This window comes from Gracilinanus agilis, chromosome 6 (assembly GCF_016433145.1).
Source record: "Gracilinanus agilis isolate LMUSP501 chromosome 6, AgileGrace, whole genome shotgun sequence".
Taxonomy (NCBI): Eukaryota; Metazoa; Chordata; class Mammalia; order Didelphimorphia; family Didelphidae; genus Gracilinanus; species Gracilinanus agilis.
Window position 1 is genome coordinate 104847127 of NC_058135.1, and position 17837 is coordinate 104864963.

The 17837-nt window shown below is 35.7% G+C and overlaps 1 protein-coding gene across 2 annotated transcripts in view; it reads left to right on the forward strand.

Moving 5' to 3' along the window:
• The first annotated feature begins 16684 nt into the window (after positions 1–16684).
• The window catches only part of MARCHF1 (membrane associated ring-CH-type finger 1), a 414802-nt gene continuing 413649 nt past the window's right edge, over positions 16685–17837 (forward strand). For both annotated transcript variants that reach the window (XM_044681554.1, XM_044681555.1), the window contains exon 1: positions 16685–16795. In XM_044681554.1, coding sequence (XP_044537489.1) covers positions 16685–16795 — 111 coding nt within the window. The remainder of the gene's footprint in view (positions 16796–17837) is intronic.

Here is a 17837-nt window from a genome sequence, read left to right on the forward strand (position 1 = left end):
GTAGTAAGGGCTAGGAAATGAGGCTTAAATGACTTGCATAGGATCACTGAACTAGGAAGAATCTGAGGCTAGATTTGAACCCAATATTTCCCATCTTAAGGCCTAGCATTCTACCCACTGAACCATCTAGTTGCCTTTTACAATTTCTAACAATTTCAAGTATATACCATTATTGTTTTGGCATATCAACAAATTGAGTAATGAGTCTTATTAATGTGTGTATAGGCACAATTTGATTGAGATAATTCTGATCACTTTTGGTCATCCCACCCTTCTACCCCAATACCTACCTCCTCACTCCTACCCCCTTGAAATCATATAATAGATAACAGAAAAGATGTTAATATGAATTAAGTACAAAGATATATCTAAATTTTGTTTCCTCTTTCAGAGTATGAAAAGAGATTCTTCATTTAAATTTATTGGCATTAAGAGAGTAGCTAATCATTTGCTGGCTGAAGGATCAATCATACTTTGGATGATCTTTTTAAAACTGAGACATCCTTTTGGGGAGTAGTCAAGGGCAAAAGACTTTTCTGAAGGCTGAGCACTGAAAGATTGTGTCGCACCCTCAGTGACAAAGCTAATGTGTCAGAGACAGACCCATCCTCCTGTTCATACCAAGATATTCCTGTAAGAGAAGGAATTCTGTGACAAATCCTGTACTGTTTCAGCTTCCAGTTCACATTTTGGTTTGTCAGGATACATCCAAAAAGTGCCCCAAACATTTCAGCTCTTGGTGGCTACACTAGGTCCTCAAAGTCTACTAAATACCCCAGCTCAAAGCTTAAACATCTTTCGTTCCATGCTCCTTTACTTAACATACCCAGGTTTGCTTCACGTCACCTCTAAGTCATATAAACAATCCCTGGCCTCATGTCACTTTCCTCAGACCCAAACCTACTGCCAATCACTGAGTCATCTTTCCAAGTACCCCCAAAGTGAGAGAGAGAGAGAGAGAGAGAGAGTGTGTAGTACAGAGAGAGGGGGTCATTTGCTTCTTAGCCCTAAAATATCCAGAGTTCCCCGTGATAGTCCCAGGGCCCTGCATTGAAGTAGAATAATGATTATCCAAAGCAAGAAGTTACAGAGAATGAAAATCAAACAGCACAGCTTCACATCTTTAGTCCAGACTACTTTTTTATACGTTCATTACGAATTGAGAACTACTACCCTTAGGTGAAGGGTGTTCTGGTACTTGAACCATTGGGATAGAAGATTGATTCCTATTCATTTTTCAAACATATAAAAAACTCGACGATCTTCAAGTTTAAATGCTAGCACCCTAAATATGTCTTGCTTCTCATAAAGCTTTTTCAATTTTAGAGAGTACACTTGGTATGTAAATTTAAACGACAAGTTAAGCATTCTTGGGCATTTCTGCTCTAATCAAGTGTTGTCTCCAAGTGTCCTTTGGGTGAGAAATCTACTTAGCTTCACTTCAAGGTGATATTATTGTTGAAAGAGATGCTGAAACATTCCACTTTACATATGACAAAAAGATTGGTCGAAGAAAAGCAGGGGCACCCAGGGTTATTTTGAACCAGAATTAAATGTCACTTACGCTGACTTATTTGGGATTTAGTTTCAACAACTGTGCCTGGTAATGGATTCCATCCCATCTGACATTTGATTTCATACAATTACCTACCTCCATTTTTCCCTTTCCAGCATCTTCATTTAAATTACTTTTTTTAACTACTGCTTGGTTAAATTCATTAATAACAAATTCCTGTATCAAATGTCTTCCTTTTGACTAATGAAATGCAATTATTCTGAGTATCTATAAGTCTCTGAATTAGTGGTTTAATCAACTGTCTAAAATAACCCTGTCCTTATATTTGATTTGATATCACTCATTCCCAGGGTAATCCCTCAGCCCATATGTCAAAGGAGGAAGATGTGCTACATATTATTAGCTGAATAGTAACATATACTAAGAGAGCAGAGGACAATTTTCATATCAACTAGATACAAAATATGTGTACTACGATTCCCATATCCTAGCTCCATTTTCTATTTTAATAAATTTTATTGATTTTTTTCTTTTTGTACCCACTCACATTTTACAATTTATCATTCCCTACCTTCCTCTCAAAGCCATAACTCTACAACAACAACAACAAAATAAATAAATAAGAGAGTGGAAAAACAATCCAACAAAACCATCCAACTTATGAAAAAAAAAAATCTGACATTATACTCAGAGTTCTGCACCATGATTTCCCAACTCTGCAAGGAATGGAAAGAGATTTCTTTTCATCTTCATTCTTTCTGGGCAACTTTCATCACCATAATTTGAAAGTATTCGGTCCTAATTATTTAGTTGTATTTAATCTTTCTTTTTTTTGTTATAGAAAGCACAGTGGATACTCTTTTCTTTATTCTAATTACTTCTTTTTGAATTGGTTCAAATATACATCCTTGTGTTCATCATATCCATTACCATATTCATTCTTTATTATGGAGAATTATATTCCTTTAATTTTTATGTATCACAGCTCTTTTAGATGCCCTTCCCAAAAGCATTTACTTTACTTCCCATCCTTTTTTTAGATCCATATTCAAAGAATAACGCATATAAAGGATTTACCTGAAGAGATATAAAGCTGGACTTGAAGAACACACCATATACTACTTAAGTAATATTGCCATCTTATTTTCTTATTTGGTCTTTCAATGACTATATTAACTTTTTCCCCATTTTACCTCATCTGAGTTCTTTTTATCCAATTTTTTCTAGAGGACAAGCGTTTCTAAGAGCCTCTAATGGTCTCAGTATAAGATGTGGCAATGGAAGACATGAAAAAGAAGGCACTTAGCCATTATTTGATGAAATTATCATTGTTGAAGACTGAAATAGAACCAGCTAACCCAATATTAATTTTTTATTAATTAATTTATTTGTTACATTAAAATACCCTGTTAGGGGGCAGCTGGGTATCTCAGTGGATTGAGAGTCAGGCCTAGAGATGGGAGGTCCTAGGTTCAAATCTGATCTCAGACACTTCCCAGCTGTGTGACCCTGGGCAAGTCACTTGACCCCCATTGCCCACCCTTACCACTCTTCCCCCTAGGAGCCAATACACAGAAGTTAAGGGTTTAAAAATAAAATAAAATAAAATACCCCCTTAACTCCCTTTGTCCCTCGCCTCCTCCCATTAAAGAAAACATCATTTGATAAAAAAGATAGAAGTGTATATAAAACCATGTCTTAATTATTTATGTTTATCAGTTCCTTCTCTGGAGATGGACATACATAAGTCATTCTTCAAATAGTATTTCCTTTGCTGTATATAATGTTCTCTTGGTTCTGCCCATTTCACTCTTCATAATTTCATATAGGTCTGTCCATATTTCTCCAAAAATAACCTGTTTGGTATTTCTTGCCGCATGGTAGTATTCTATCACAAACACATGCCGCAAATTGTTTAGCCACTCCTATTATTAATTCCTTTGCTCTATAAGTAGAAGCTCTGTCTTTGTGTACTTCAGAAGTCACCTAGGTGATACTCTAGTACATTTTTAAAAAATCTACCTGGGTTCTTTCCTCACAAGCGTTTTTTAACCGTGCTAAGCCATGTTGCTGACTGTCATTATGAACAAAATACCCTTGCTATTATTTCTAATGAGAAACCATAGCCACCTACTATACAAGAGGGGGCAGAGGGGAAATGACTGAATCATCCCCATATGGAACTTCACGAGATTGAGTCTCACTTTTGTTTGTTTTAAGTCCAATTTTGAATCTCTCTGAGGGCCCATGTAAAAGAGAGTATTTCCCCCCTGAATCAGGCCCACTTTGCTTCTCTTTGAAGGTACCCCAATATGTCTAAAATCCTGAAGGAAGAATGCAGGTCTTGATTTCAGATTAGATGGATATTAACATTGGCACCTCCAGATTCCATTTCCTATAAGCTAATTAGTTCTAAGTAATATATCCCTCTTGGGGTATGTAAAACACCACTTAGGCTCCCTCAAATCACCTGGGAAGCAGGTAGCAGACAGAATCATTGTTATAATGTTCCTTTATTTAGTTTGAGCCAAAACTGCTTCTGACAGTGGCAAGAGAAATTGAGACCACAAAGCTGGATTGCCCTGTGGGATTAAAACCTTGGGGGCTGAATTAAATTTCCTAATGTATTGGTTTTTGAATTTCCTGATGAAAAGTATGTCTCTTTTAAGATCTGTTGAAAATATAGCTGAAACTCTTGTTTACTGATCTATTAAAAATGGCAAAAAGCAGGAGAATTAGCATTTTGGACACCTGGGTTCTTGGATACAGTATAGGTATTTTAAAATACAGTGCTCCTCTCTGCCATTTTCTTAAAGTGCCTAAAAAAATCATCATTTTTTCCCCTTAAGATGACAGAAAATATGGCAGTGATCTGAAAGCCTTTCTTGGACTTAGGAAAATCGGGTTTCATGTCTTATCTTTCACATACACTAACTCAAAGAACATGGGTAAAAAAATAATAATTTATATTTGAAAACTTCTTTAAGGTGTGTAAAATGTTTTACATAGATTACTTCATTTGATTTTCAAAACAAGACTGTGAGATGTTGTGACTTGCCCAGAGTCACATAGCTAATAAGTATCTGAGGCAGAATTAGAATTCAGGTCTTCTTCACTTCATGTCCAAGGCTACACTCTCTATTAATTTCCCTATTTAACCTGAAGGCCTGAATAACCACTCCCTAAGTGTTAGAGATGGTTATCGATGCCAGAGGAAGGTTCCACACCAAGAATTTCTGATGAAATCATCACTCTGTACTTGATCCCACCCATCCTCAAATTAATTATAATTAAACAGTAAGAAAGAAGGATAGTGTCTTTTGAGTGTATTCCTCATGTATATATCTGTATTTTTTGATTGACGAATCCAAGATTCTATCATTAGAACTAATCATAAGGTGTCTAGGGGGCTTAACCTTGAGTAATACTTACATGGGAATAAAGACAGGGATTAGAGGTAAGATTTCATTCTTATAAGGAGCCCCCAGGGTGAATAAACTTTTGTTATCAATGAAGGTAGTCACTGTCTATGAAATTTTGTCTGATTGTTGGTTTTTTTTGGAGGGGAGCATTTCTTTGGATCCCCAGCCCTCGGTTCATAGAGATGCTTAATAAATCCTTTTGATTGACTTATAGAACTAAGAGCACTGGGAATGGAAGAAACTTACCTCATATACAGCAGTGGAGGGATTTAAACATTCACAACTCTAAGACTGTGCTCTATATCCATTGCTGCAACCTAGTTGCCTCCCACCCTAAAAATAACATCATCCACAAAAAAGGTAATCAGAGGCAATTTAGCTTAGAGGAAGGACTCAGGAACTGGGTTCAAGCTCTGCTTTACAGCCTAAGTTCTCCAAGAGATAGCTATCAAATTATCAGGAATTGGGAGTTCCCTACCAGAGGAGTTTCCCTTGCTGATGAAAATTACAGGTTCTTCCTGTTTTTTCACGTATATAAAGAAGACCTAAAAGACAAAGAATCTGAGTTTCCTTCTCCATCCCTTCCACCCCACCTTGACTCTGCTGGAGCCTTGTATCCCTTCCACTGATTGTACCCACATGCTGCCAAAAGACATCAGCAGGCAATAATGTCACTGAGTGGGCTGTGGACAGAGGATTGCTCTCAGTGTAACTCTCTGGGTGTGCAGCTGTATCAAAGTTGCACACAATGTTATTATAACCTTACTCAAAGTCAGATAAATGTAGCAAACTAATTCATGAGAATAGCTTCCTAATTTCTCATAAGGTAGAGTGATTCATCTGTTAAATGTTGCTTAATAAGCAATTGAGCCTTCTTGTCTAAGGAAAGGCTCTCTTAATGATGTGCCTCAAAGAGGTGAACGACTTCCAACGGTCCCATGATCATCACTTCATCTTGCTCTTTAGGGGCTCTGTGGCAGCCCAGTTTGCTAAATTGCCACATGTCATGTGTGATTATGTCTTTCTTTTCTGGTGGAATCTGGGTTTGAAGAAAGAAGTAAAAGATTAAATGCCCTGAATGGACCCAGGCAGAGTTTGTGCCTAAATTGGATTTGGCCAATACTTGATCACTCCCAAGCCAATACTTGATTTTTGTCACTCACCCCCTCTTCCCCTCTTCCCTTTGCTCCACTGTGACTTGTTGATGCCTTTGTTGCTTTTCTTTGAACTTACCCTCTTGCCAAAACACTTGAGGTGAAAGACTGATCCCCTTTGCTTCTAAGGCAGTCCTGGAAACACTATGGGCAGCCAAGCCAGGGTCATGTTCTCAGGTTGCAGAGATCTTGGATTTTGCCCAGGAATTAAAACCTGAGAGTCCTCGTTCCATCTGTAGTTTTCCTTTACATCTTTCTTCTGTCTGTTGGGAGTCATCTTTCGAGCAATGTTAATTTGGGTGCCTGGGCTTTACTATTTAACTTTCTAAAAATCATTGATGTTGCCTAATTACATATTAAATTTTTATAAGCTCTGCTGTTTAGCACATGTTAGTTGTAACCAATGTTAATGGCAATAATGTTGACAGGTCTGAACCAAGGAGCAAAGGAAGATGGAGGTACCCCCATGAATTTACTCAAAACCTTAACTCCCATTTGGTCTTGGCTCTCTTCTTCTCACTATGTAGAGATTTTCAAGAGATATGTGTAGAAAGTTATTATCTGCAAAGTGTTTTCCCTTTGATTTAGTTAAAAAAAATCAAGAAAAAAAAGCCTTTTGGGCATCCCTAATTCTATTCTATACCCCCTCAATTTAAAAAAAAAAAAGCGAACATCAAAATTCAGAATTGTCTTGAGAGGAGTCTTTGGCTAAACAGAGGACTAGGTAACTTTAAAAACTACTTGATATATCATTTATACATCATCTTTAGTTTTGTACATAGTTAATTTGTGAATTTGTTTTGCATGTGTGTGTGTATATATATATATATATATATATATTTGTAATAAGATTTGTTCCCCACCCCCCCCAATGACTAGGGGAGGGCAAAGGAGAAGAAAGACAATTTGGAACTAGAAATTAAAAAAATATATATTGTGGGGCAGCTGGGTGATTCAGTGGATTGAGAGCCAGGCCTAGAGAAGGGAGGTTCTAGGTTAAAATCTGGCCTCAAACACTTCCTAGCTATGTGACCCTGGGCAATCACTTAATCCCTGTTACCTAGCCCTTTCTACTCTTCTGTCTTGGAATCAATATACATTATTGATTCTAAGATGGAAGGTAAGAGTTTAAAAAAATATTATTATTGTATCAATTATTTTCCTAGTTTTGTTCACTTCATTTTGCATAATTACATGCAAATCTTTCTTGGTTTTTTTTTTCTGGAAACCATCCCTTTTATTATTTCTTAAGACACAAAATAATTCTATCATAGGCGCAAGTCATAACTTTGTCGTTTATATAATGCTACCTAAATTAATTCACTGATATCTCGGCCCATACCAATTAAATTACCAAAAATTACTTTATAGAATTTCTATGACTTTCAAAATCCGTACCACACACAAACTAAATATCGATTTGGATCTAAACAGTTAAAACCTCCCCATTTGTTTATCAACCGTTCTTGGTGAGGCATAGTGGATAGGGAACCATATTTGCAGTAAGTCCTACATCATTTGACACATACAAATTTGGCGACCATGACAATTCTCTCAATATAAAGTTACAAAGAAGTTGTTTGTCTCCATAGATGGAGGGAATTCCCACTCTGGGAGAGCCACCAAACTGATTGAAATAGTATTTCTATTGTATTTTTGTTCAGCCAGGACCAACTTGTTAGCCATAGTGTTCTTCTATGTCATGCTTTTCTTTTCCACTGAAATCCTACTTGACATTAAAGGACTCTTTGCTGCTTTGCCATTTTCTAGTCCAAATGCTCTCGTCTTTGTATTTCTTTCTTTCTTTACCTGTGCCTTTTATGATGCACTTAGCATTTTGAAAGAAAGGATTACAAAAAGGGCTACACACATTTGTATATTTTTCCTTTTAAAACTGCTTATCTTGTATGCTTTTGATGTATAAAAGAATAGCATATATAATTTTATGCACTTGCTATGATGATTTTGTGTTTTGTACAATAGTGGCTTCTTAAATTTGGAGCTTTTTGTTATTATATAATATGTAGAGAAGGGCTTTTTGAGTATTAAAGCATGACACTAGGACACTGAATACAAGTGAATGGAACCAATAACTATTTGGGAGTGTGGGACTCAGGCAGAGAGGAGAATTCGGAAAGTGGTAAATTGGTTTTCATACATATGGACATTTTGCATAAAGATGTGGGTGGCAAATGTCCTGTCAATCTCATTTGTCCAGTGAGCAATGGCAAGAGCTGGTTGTGTACCCTGTGATTTGTGCATCATATATATTTTATACTTTTGAGTATAGCTATGACTCTCCAAATTAAGTCTTCCACATTATGACTGAATTTAAGTATATCCTTTATGCATTGATTTGTGGCTTTTTTAACTTTGGGATTGGATGAAATTAAATAGTCCTTCTTACAATAAGACATATCAGATTTCATTTTTACTGTAATTTCCTATTTAATTAGTCATTCATGGAACTGAATTAATTATGTGCATGCACACACGCATGTGTGTATGGAGGTATTTCATTTGACTATAGGCATTCAATGCCCCAAGTTGCTATATTATGGACAAAAAATATAAAGGAGCAGCATGGCCAAATTTGATACAACTTTGTTTGGAAGTGTGCAGTTTTCCTACAGGTGAGTTTATGGAGCCTTCAGACAAGCCTGCATGGTGTTACTGATAATATTAAGGAACTCATAAGTTTAAGAAGTTCAAAATATTTAACATTGTAAAGTTAGTCACTATCAGAGGTATATATTTTGTCAGTGCTAATTGTGTACCAGTATTTCTTTGGTTTAGAATTGGACAAGAGAGGGAATGATATATCTCTTCTGAAGTGCTCATATACTCATGCAATCATCCCTTTCTCTCATGATCCCGGCATCTCAGCAAGGTTAAAGTGACCTGACTGTTTGCAAGGACCATTTTCTGTAAGTACAGACTTAGACTAGTGTTTTGAGGTCTGGCTTACTGTGCAAGAAATGTCTTATAAAACAACAGACTTTTCTAATAGGCCAGTCAGTTGTGATGATTTTTTTTCAGAGTGGATATGTATATTCACATTATTTTCCTACAAAAATAATAGTGCCTTCCACTCCAACACTTCTTTGTAAAAGATGTGAGTCGTTTTCTTTAACAGTTTTCATGAAATAATTCTTTCAAGTCCCTACCTCCCTACATTCTCTCTGTCTTTCCACATGTACAAGCTTTTAGGTCCATAGCAGATGGACCCTTGAGGAAATGCATATTACTATTTCACTGTGCAAGGGAGCAAACTCTACATTGTAAAGGCATTTCCATTAAACCCTAAAGACTCCATTCACTCAGCAAATTTTCTTTGTAAAGAAGGGAGGGAAATGCCCATGAAACCTGACTTAGATTTCGCCCAGAGGTGATTATTTTGTTGGAAAGTTTGAGCAAAATCAATTCAGTCATTTTTTTTGAGTCACAAAACCAAGGGGAAAAAATATATATTCTTGCCATTCTGCTATAGGCATTTATTTATTTATCAAAATAAGGAGAGAAAAAAAAACAACCTAACAGGCTTAGAATGCCATCCATGGATTTTTTCTTTAAAATACCTGTCTCTCATATATATTTGGAAGCAATTTGTTTTAGTTACAAAGTTGTTTTTTTTTTTCAATTATTTGACTTTCGATGTTCTATGTTTTGCTCATCTGCTATTGGCCCAGACTGGACCTTGACAATAACCTGCATCCATATCGGCTAGGGAGAATTAGAAAGCAATCCCAGTTTTTATACTTTGAGAGTCTCAGGGATTAACTCAAGACATGTTTTGAAAATTTAGTATAAGAAAAATAGTCAGATAAAACTCCTCATAGTTTTCTCCTGGTTTCCATTATCATTTTCCAGTCTAACCATGCCTTTGTGTGCACAGGATCCACAATGGAGAATAACAATCACACTCCTTCTTAGAGGTGATGAAGTATGAATCAACTGAAATTAGGTGAATTGGGATGGCAGTAGTGTCCAAAATATAAACAAGCGTAGTCATATTTTAAATAGGAGCTTTTGTTTTTATTATCATTTGGTTTAAGGAATATTACTTGATCACCTATGTTGTAATATTTTCTGTTTACTTATCTGTGTATGTGGTTTTCCCCAGTTGAATTTTCTCCAGTAGAATATAAGCTCAAAAAAATTTTTTAATTAAAAATTAAAATTTTCACTTCATTTAATTAAAAAAATTAGAATGTAAGCTCCCCTAATGCAGGAATTTTTTTGTCTTTAAATCTGTAGATCCTAGTTTAATGCCCAGCACATAGTAGGAGTCAAATAAACATTGATAGAATTAAATAAAATAGTTGTAAGTCTTTGTGATAGGTGCTGCAAGGAATCTAAAAATAGCTTCTATCCTTAAAGGAGATTAAGTGAACAAAAGCTAGAACAGTGATCATCATTTGCATAATTCTTGCTTCTGGTATATTTCAATTTTCAAATTTCATGGGGTATGATTTAGAATTTCATTTTATCCCCTATGAAATAGATATCCTATACATTTTTTCTAGTTTTAAAAGACTGTCAGCTTGAAACTCTGAGAATGTGTTACATTTCTGTTTATTAAATTAGACAGCTGCTCAGGGTAGCATATTAAAAATTAAGTTTAGTTAAACCTCAGTTTCCTGTGATCACTGCAGAAGATGCTCATTGCTGCCTCTCAACTCTGCATACTGGTTTGGTTCAGTGGTTAGATAGTAATTAACATTAATGTTTAAAAACCATTTTCCTACCCTGAAAAATTACAAATGATACTAACAATTTTATGTTCGTTAGGGTTAATTACAAATGTTCATAATTTATCTACCCTCCTGACTATTGTAAATGACTACATCCAAGACAATGACTAGAAAAACTGTGGGAAGGGGGCCGGTCCTCAGAGACTTAGCAAACCCAAGTAGAGAGACTCTCAGTCCTTCCTGATCAACCACATTATCTCTGTCCCTTATTACTGTTTTAGTGTAAGGTAATTCCACTAGGAAGAGAAGATTCTACCTAAACATGACCTAAAGTCAGGGTGTCATGTGAGAATGGACAAAATAAGAGGCATGGCTCAAGAATGATGATAGAAAGGCTGAGGACATGACAGGTTGGTCCCCAAAGGAATTCAAAGAGTGGAACTTCAGGGTCTCCTTCTTCTCCCTCACCTACACCATTCTTCACCTCTCCCAACAATGCTATGTTAAAATGTTTGTAGGCAAGTCATTCTAGGAGTGCGGAATCTTTCAAGAATAAAGTCCTGAATACACAAAAATAAACCTGATGAAGAGAATGGTCCTGTATATTTTTGTAAAGTACCAATATGGAAGCACAGAGGACTCAGTCAACAACTTAGTCTTTAAAGGGTTATGGGCAGAAGATGGAAGTAAAGGCAAGTAATGACTCATGCATATGAAAGTGTGACCTAGTAATCCTTTAAGAATTATGACAGGCAGGGCAGCTGGGTAGCTCAGTGGATTGAGAGCCACGCCTAGAGATGGGAGGTCCTGAATTCAAATCTGTCCTCAGTCCTAGCCCAGAGACCCTGGGCAAGTTACTTAACCCCCACTGCCTAGTCCTTACCACTCTTCTTCCTTGGAACCAGTACACAGTACTGATTCTAAGGTGGAAGGTAAGGGTTAAAAAAATTTTATGACAGGAATCATTTAACCCCCATTATCTAGTCCTAACTACTCTTCTCTCTTTGAACCAATACACAGCACTGATTCTAAGATGGAAGGTGAGGATTTTTTTTAAAAAGAAAAAAAAAACAATTATGTCTAGAGAGCTAAAACTCAAAATGAGGAAAATGAAGGATGACAGAAAGGGTTTTCTTAGGTGCATGAGGGGAAAGTGGGGCAAAAAAAAATGAGATAAGACTACATAGTCTAACTAATATAAATTGGCTAACAATGAGGAGAATAGAGAGAATATAGAGTACCTAATTCAGATTATGATTCTGTTGATTTTTTTTGACATAAAAAGTAATCTTTCAATGAAAAGACTCACAACCCAAAATGACTAATTTGAACTTGATATTAAATGTGACTGACAGCAAGACAAGATTTAGCTAACCTTATTTAGCTTGGTACTATACTCAAACTCTATTATATGAAACTATAATACTAGTTTAATCATCTAGTAAACTGTATGTGGTTAAATACAAGGGACTAAAACAAGTACAGATATAATCGCTGAACCATTCGCACTAATGAATTCTGAAAAACATTATGGAAAATAGAATGGTACTAAAAAATGAGGGAAAGGAGAAGGTTCTGATTTTTAAAAGATAGAAGTATATCATAGTCTGTTAATTATAGCTAATGACAGGCTTAGAGATCAGAGATCCTGGATTCAAGTTTGGCCTCAGATACTTCCTAGTTGTATGACCCTGGGCAAGTCACTTAACCACCATTGCTTAGCATTCTTCTGCCTTGGAACTAATACAGAGTATTGATTCTAAGGCAAAAGCTAAGGGCTTAAATATACATATTGGCTAATGAATTTGACGATGATTCCTGGCAAAATTGTATTAAAATAATTGCTATTGGAAGTCTAGAAAAACAAATGATTATCATAAATAAAATCAACATGGTTTCATCAAAAATGGGCTATGACAGAATAGCCCAATTTCCCTTTTTGACAGAATTACTAGAGTGCTACATGAGAACACTGCAAAGCATGTGCCAAATACTTAGATGTATTCTTCTTATGGACAAAATGAGGACATGTAAACTTAGATGGTGGTACACTTAGATAGATGGAATCAGAGCTGGTGAATGACCAAGCCTAAAAAGTAGTTATTAATATGCCAATCTTGGCTACAGGAAGATCTCAGGATGAAAGTAAACTTTTTTTTATTAAACAGTAGCAAAAGATTATTTGCATCCCAAGGTTCCAGACTTGGCCTTTGCTCTTTTAAAATATTTTATCAATAACTTGGGAAGAGGAATAGATGGGATGAGAGAGAGAAAATATCAGATGACAGCATATAAAAATATCTTGACAATCTAGAATGTTGGGCCATATTTAAATAGACAGAAATGTAAAATGTTATACTTTCCTTACTTCAAGGAAATTACATTCTGTTGGAAAACAAAAACAAATACTGGAAAGGAACCTCAGAGGTTATCTAGTTAAACCCCTTTATAGATAAAGTCAAGAGACTGTAAGGGTTAAAATAGGGGTTTGGACAAAATACGAGAACATTTTTCAATAATTTAAGTTTTAATGAGAATATAGTAAAGTTGTAAATTAATATTATCCCTTTAAGCCAGAGAAAAGAAATCTTCTAGCAGCTTTTAATGATTAACAATTTAGTTTAATTAAAATAGAGATAGTAAAAGAATATAATAAAGGAGGGAAAAAAAGAAGAGAGGAAAGAGAGATTACTAATATTATACCCTATATATACATATACCTAAAATTCCGAATAACTACTTCTAAATGTCTTCTGAGGACAACTTCTTCTTGCCTGGCAAACACCAGGCCTATCTAACCTATACAATCTATAAATGATTCTCTAACAACCTAACTCCCTAAAATAATGGATAGCTACCTCTCACTCACTCCTTCAATCAGTTTTCTATAGCAGCCCAACTGTCAGTAGTCAGCTGACAGCAGATCCTTGCCTCTGAGACAGACCTCCTGCTCCCCTAGAGATCCCAGAGGCAAAAAGCCCTTTAAAATTTAAAGTCAAAAGCCCTCTCAAGAAGCTCAGGCCTGCCTTTATATTCCAGCAACCAACCTCCAAGGACCAACTCACACCCAGCAGCCAACTTCCCTGCAACTGCCAGCCCTAACTGTCAGCAACTCACCCACCAACTGTTAGCAACTGCCTAACTGTTAGCAACTGACAGCTTGCAACTGATGCTGGCCCAGCAGGAGGCTCTCCAATTCCTACTTCCTGTCACTGTGGGCTGGTTAATCCCTATACATCTCTATGGTAAGAGGACCTCCAGGTCCCCTATTAAATTAAAGAAATTAAAGAATTCCTTTTTACAAGACCTTCAATAAATGTCAGAGGTAGAATTAGAAGCAAGGAGTTGAGATTTTCCAACAGAAGAGTAAGAAATCTTTTCCTGTGTCATATTGTATCCCTAAAATGGGGGAGGAAAAGCTAGTCAAAAAGTTTTATTGAAGGAAAGAAAAGATCAGGAACATAAGATCAACAATATGATATGTTGATCAACAAAAATTTGGCAATCTTGGGCTGCATCGAGAGGATATAGTTTAAAGTAGTATTGCCAAACTCAAATAGAAGCAGATCTCTACAGATCTCATATTGACTTAGAAGGCCACAAATATGTATTATCTATGTTGTGTCATATTTTTATTTATTTTGTTAACCCTTTCCCAATTACATTTTAATGTGGTCCTGGCTGCCCTGGAAAGTTTTGGAGGCTCCCACACTGGCCTCAAGTTTGATACCTCTGGCAAAGGATAAAAGGGGGGATAGTCCCATAGTTCTCACTATATTTGGAGTGATCACACTTTTTTCTAGAATAGCAGATACTACTTATTCAAGAAGGACATTAATTAACTGGAACGTCCAAAAGAGAATGATCAATATGACAGCATATATGAGGATCAGTGTCCATGTTTTCTAAGGTAAATGAGAAATTCTCATATTGGTCATTATATATTACTGGCCTCCATCTTGCTTGGGTAAATGAAAATTATAACTTCTACATTTGCAGTAGAAGGCAGATTATGTCACAAGTAAGCATCTAGAGAAAAAAAAAAAAAAAAAACAACCAAAAAACAAACCTCTTGCTAATGGCAAACTCACATAGATTTTAGAGCCAGAATACGAAATAGTTGATGACAGAGTGATTTTTATTGTCTCTGAATTCATGCTCTTTTTTCATTCAATTTAACAAACATTTGCTTAGCACCTACTCTGTGCAAGGCACTGGAGTTACAGAGAGAGATATGGCAAAAATCCTTCTTTAAAAGTGTTTACACTCTAACACAATTACAATGATTATTACCTTGTCAATTTTTCAGAACATAAATCATGTCAAAAAAATTTTTTTTTATTTAAGACCCATAGATCTGATAAGGAAGAAAGGACTAACCAGTTAAAAGTAGAATATTTATTGACACTCAGTTAGACAGTTTGGGTCACACTATGTCTCATTTCACTCCTTCGTTTTGAACAAAAGATACATATTTTCATTTACTCCGTGCATACTTCAGGAAACAAAAACTGATGAGTAACTCAGATAGTGTACTCAGAGCGGACATACCTTCTACAGTATAGATGAGTTGGATACATTGCCTTTATATTACTTAGATAAGAGTTTTGCATGAAATCTTAAGCAATGTCTTTGTGGGAGCATGCGTTCATAACTTGGATACGTAAAAGACTTATTCTAATAAATGGCTGTTCCTGACTTTTCCTCCTCCACATCTCCAGCCCCTGTCACCCATATTTGTCTGTCTGCCCTCATAAGCAATCCATCTATACTATTCCTTTGAGTATCTCAGCTTGTTTTTCATGAAAAATTTTTATCACATCCCTATTTGCATTGTTCAGATCCATTTAACTAGACTGTTTTGTCATTTAGAGTAATAATTCATCAATCTGTTAGTGCAACCTTTCTTTATATTACCTTTCATAATGCTATGAAATGGGCTATTTTGAATCCTTGAAATGTTATAAACCTCCAGATTGCTAATTGCTTAGGATGCTGTGAAAAATAATTACTCCACATTATTTTTGATATTTAATTGGCAGTGTAATGCAGTTAACTAAAGACCTGCAATATACCATTTCAAATTACTAGATGTGCTGAAATAGAAGTCAGCTGTAAAACTTTATAAGTAAGAGAATGTTTCCTGGATTTCATTAGCAATGACTATGGATGCAGTTTGTTTTGTTTTTTTGTTTGTTTTGTGTGTGTGTGTGTGTGTTTTTAAGAATATGGGAAAATCCAAAGAGTGGGAACTTATGTAAAGCTGAAATCTCTGTGTTTCATGCAGGTGTCATATTAACAGGCTGACTGACATCCATTATTCCTGAATGGATAATGGATATTGTATGCCAGTTTGGCTCCACCATGCCCTGAAAATCCTCCTTTCTTTTCTGACAGGTCTTTATAAAAGTTCATAATGATTCCATTGCTGGAAAGACTAATCTTTTATCACTTCCCTGTGTTCAGTTTGCTCTGCATCTATCTGTAGGACATTTTACAGAAAGGCTGTTCCAGATTGGAGATGTCATGGAAGTATACATGCATTTCAGCAACTCTATCTATCCTTACCTCTTAAAATAATTCCACTTCCTGCTATATCCTAATCCTTTATAAAAATAACTTTTAAAAAACTTAGTACAAGAACTTTCCCTAAACCAGAATATCAGTAGGAACAGTTGTTTGGTGTTTTTTTTTTTTTTATTGTTATCTAGCATATTCTTCTCTCCTGTTTTTCTATACTTGGTATAAGCCCCAGAGTTTGCTTGAAACATATAATAAATGGTATTTTCCCAAGATATGCATTTGAAAACATGTAACCAAAATAAATTAACCTGATTCAGGAAATATAATTTATTTTCAGAATTTCAGAAATTGAAAAGGGATAAGTGGAAGGAGAAAATGTTGGGCTGGTGTGAAGCGATAGCCCGTAACCCTCACAGAATCCCAAATAGCACGAGGACACCTGAGATTTCAGGAGATCTGCCTGATGCATCACAAAATTCAACTTTGGTGAGTGAAAAGTTTTGTTTTCTGAAGGTGACACTTATTGTAGATGAAGAAAAAGACATTTTCACATAAATTCTTTTTGTTCACTGTTAACATTTTGGATTTTCTCTTTGAGAGTTCACATTTCCTGGACAGGATTGACAATTAATTCTAGGAATTTGAGTATCAACAATTAGACAGCTATTAGTTTTATTTTCACAACTTGAAAAAGTTAAATCTCTCTTCCCTCCCTCCTTTAATTTAACAACTACCAAAAATATTCAAAACAGGCAAAGTAATTCCCTTATTAATGCAATCTATAAAAAGTTTTTCATCAAAGACTCCAGATAGATAAAATTAACTATATATTTAATATCTTTTTCCTCTTTTAGTATTTTACTAAAATACTAAATGCCTGAAAAATAAAAATTTTAATGGCTTCATCTTCATATGAACTTTAGTCCAAGAGGCATCTGTTGTTATTCAATACATTATTTTACAGAAGGAGAAGAGGAAAATGGAATTTTTTATAGTCTGATAGGAGTTTCTGTGGATGAGTGTGTGTGTGTGTGTGTGTGTGTGTGTGTGTGTGTGTGTGTGTGTGTGTGTGTGTGATGAAGGTAGCAATGGTTTTTGAGATTCAAAGCATCTTGGCTTGAATCTTGACTTTGCTACTTTAGATCTGATGTGAAAGGAAAGCATAATTCTTCACTTCTCCTCATCTCCTCTTGTTAAACCTGATGATGCCAGTGGTCACTTCCAACTCTCTTTTCCAGGCTCTCATGTTCTCTAATTCTAGTATGCTTTGCTTTGCACCCTCCAGTTATTCCTGTCCGTGATCAGGACAGATTATCCTTTTAGTGAGAGGAATATTTAAATATGTTCTCTTTGGCTTTTGCCTGTCATATTTCTTAGCAATTCTGTGTTTAGGCATGATTTAGCCTTGGTTAAAGGGGAAAGGAAATCTGTCACACCCAGCTCCACATTTTAAATGATCTTTCAAAGTGAGATCCAATCATTGTCATTTTTTTCCAGCGTATGCATATAAATATACCAATATATGTGT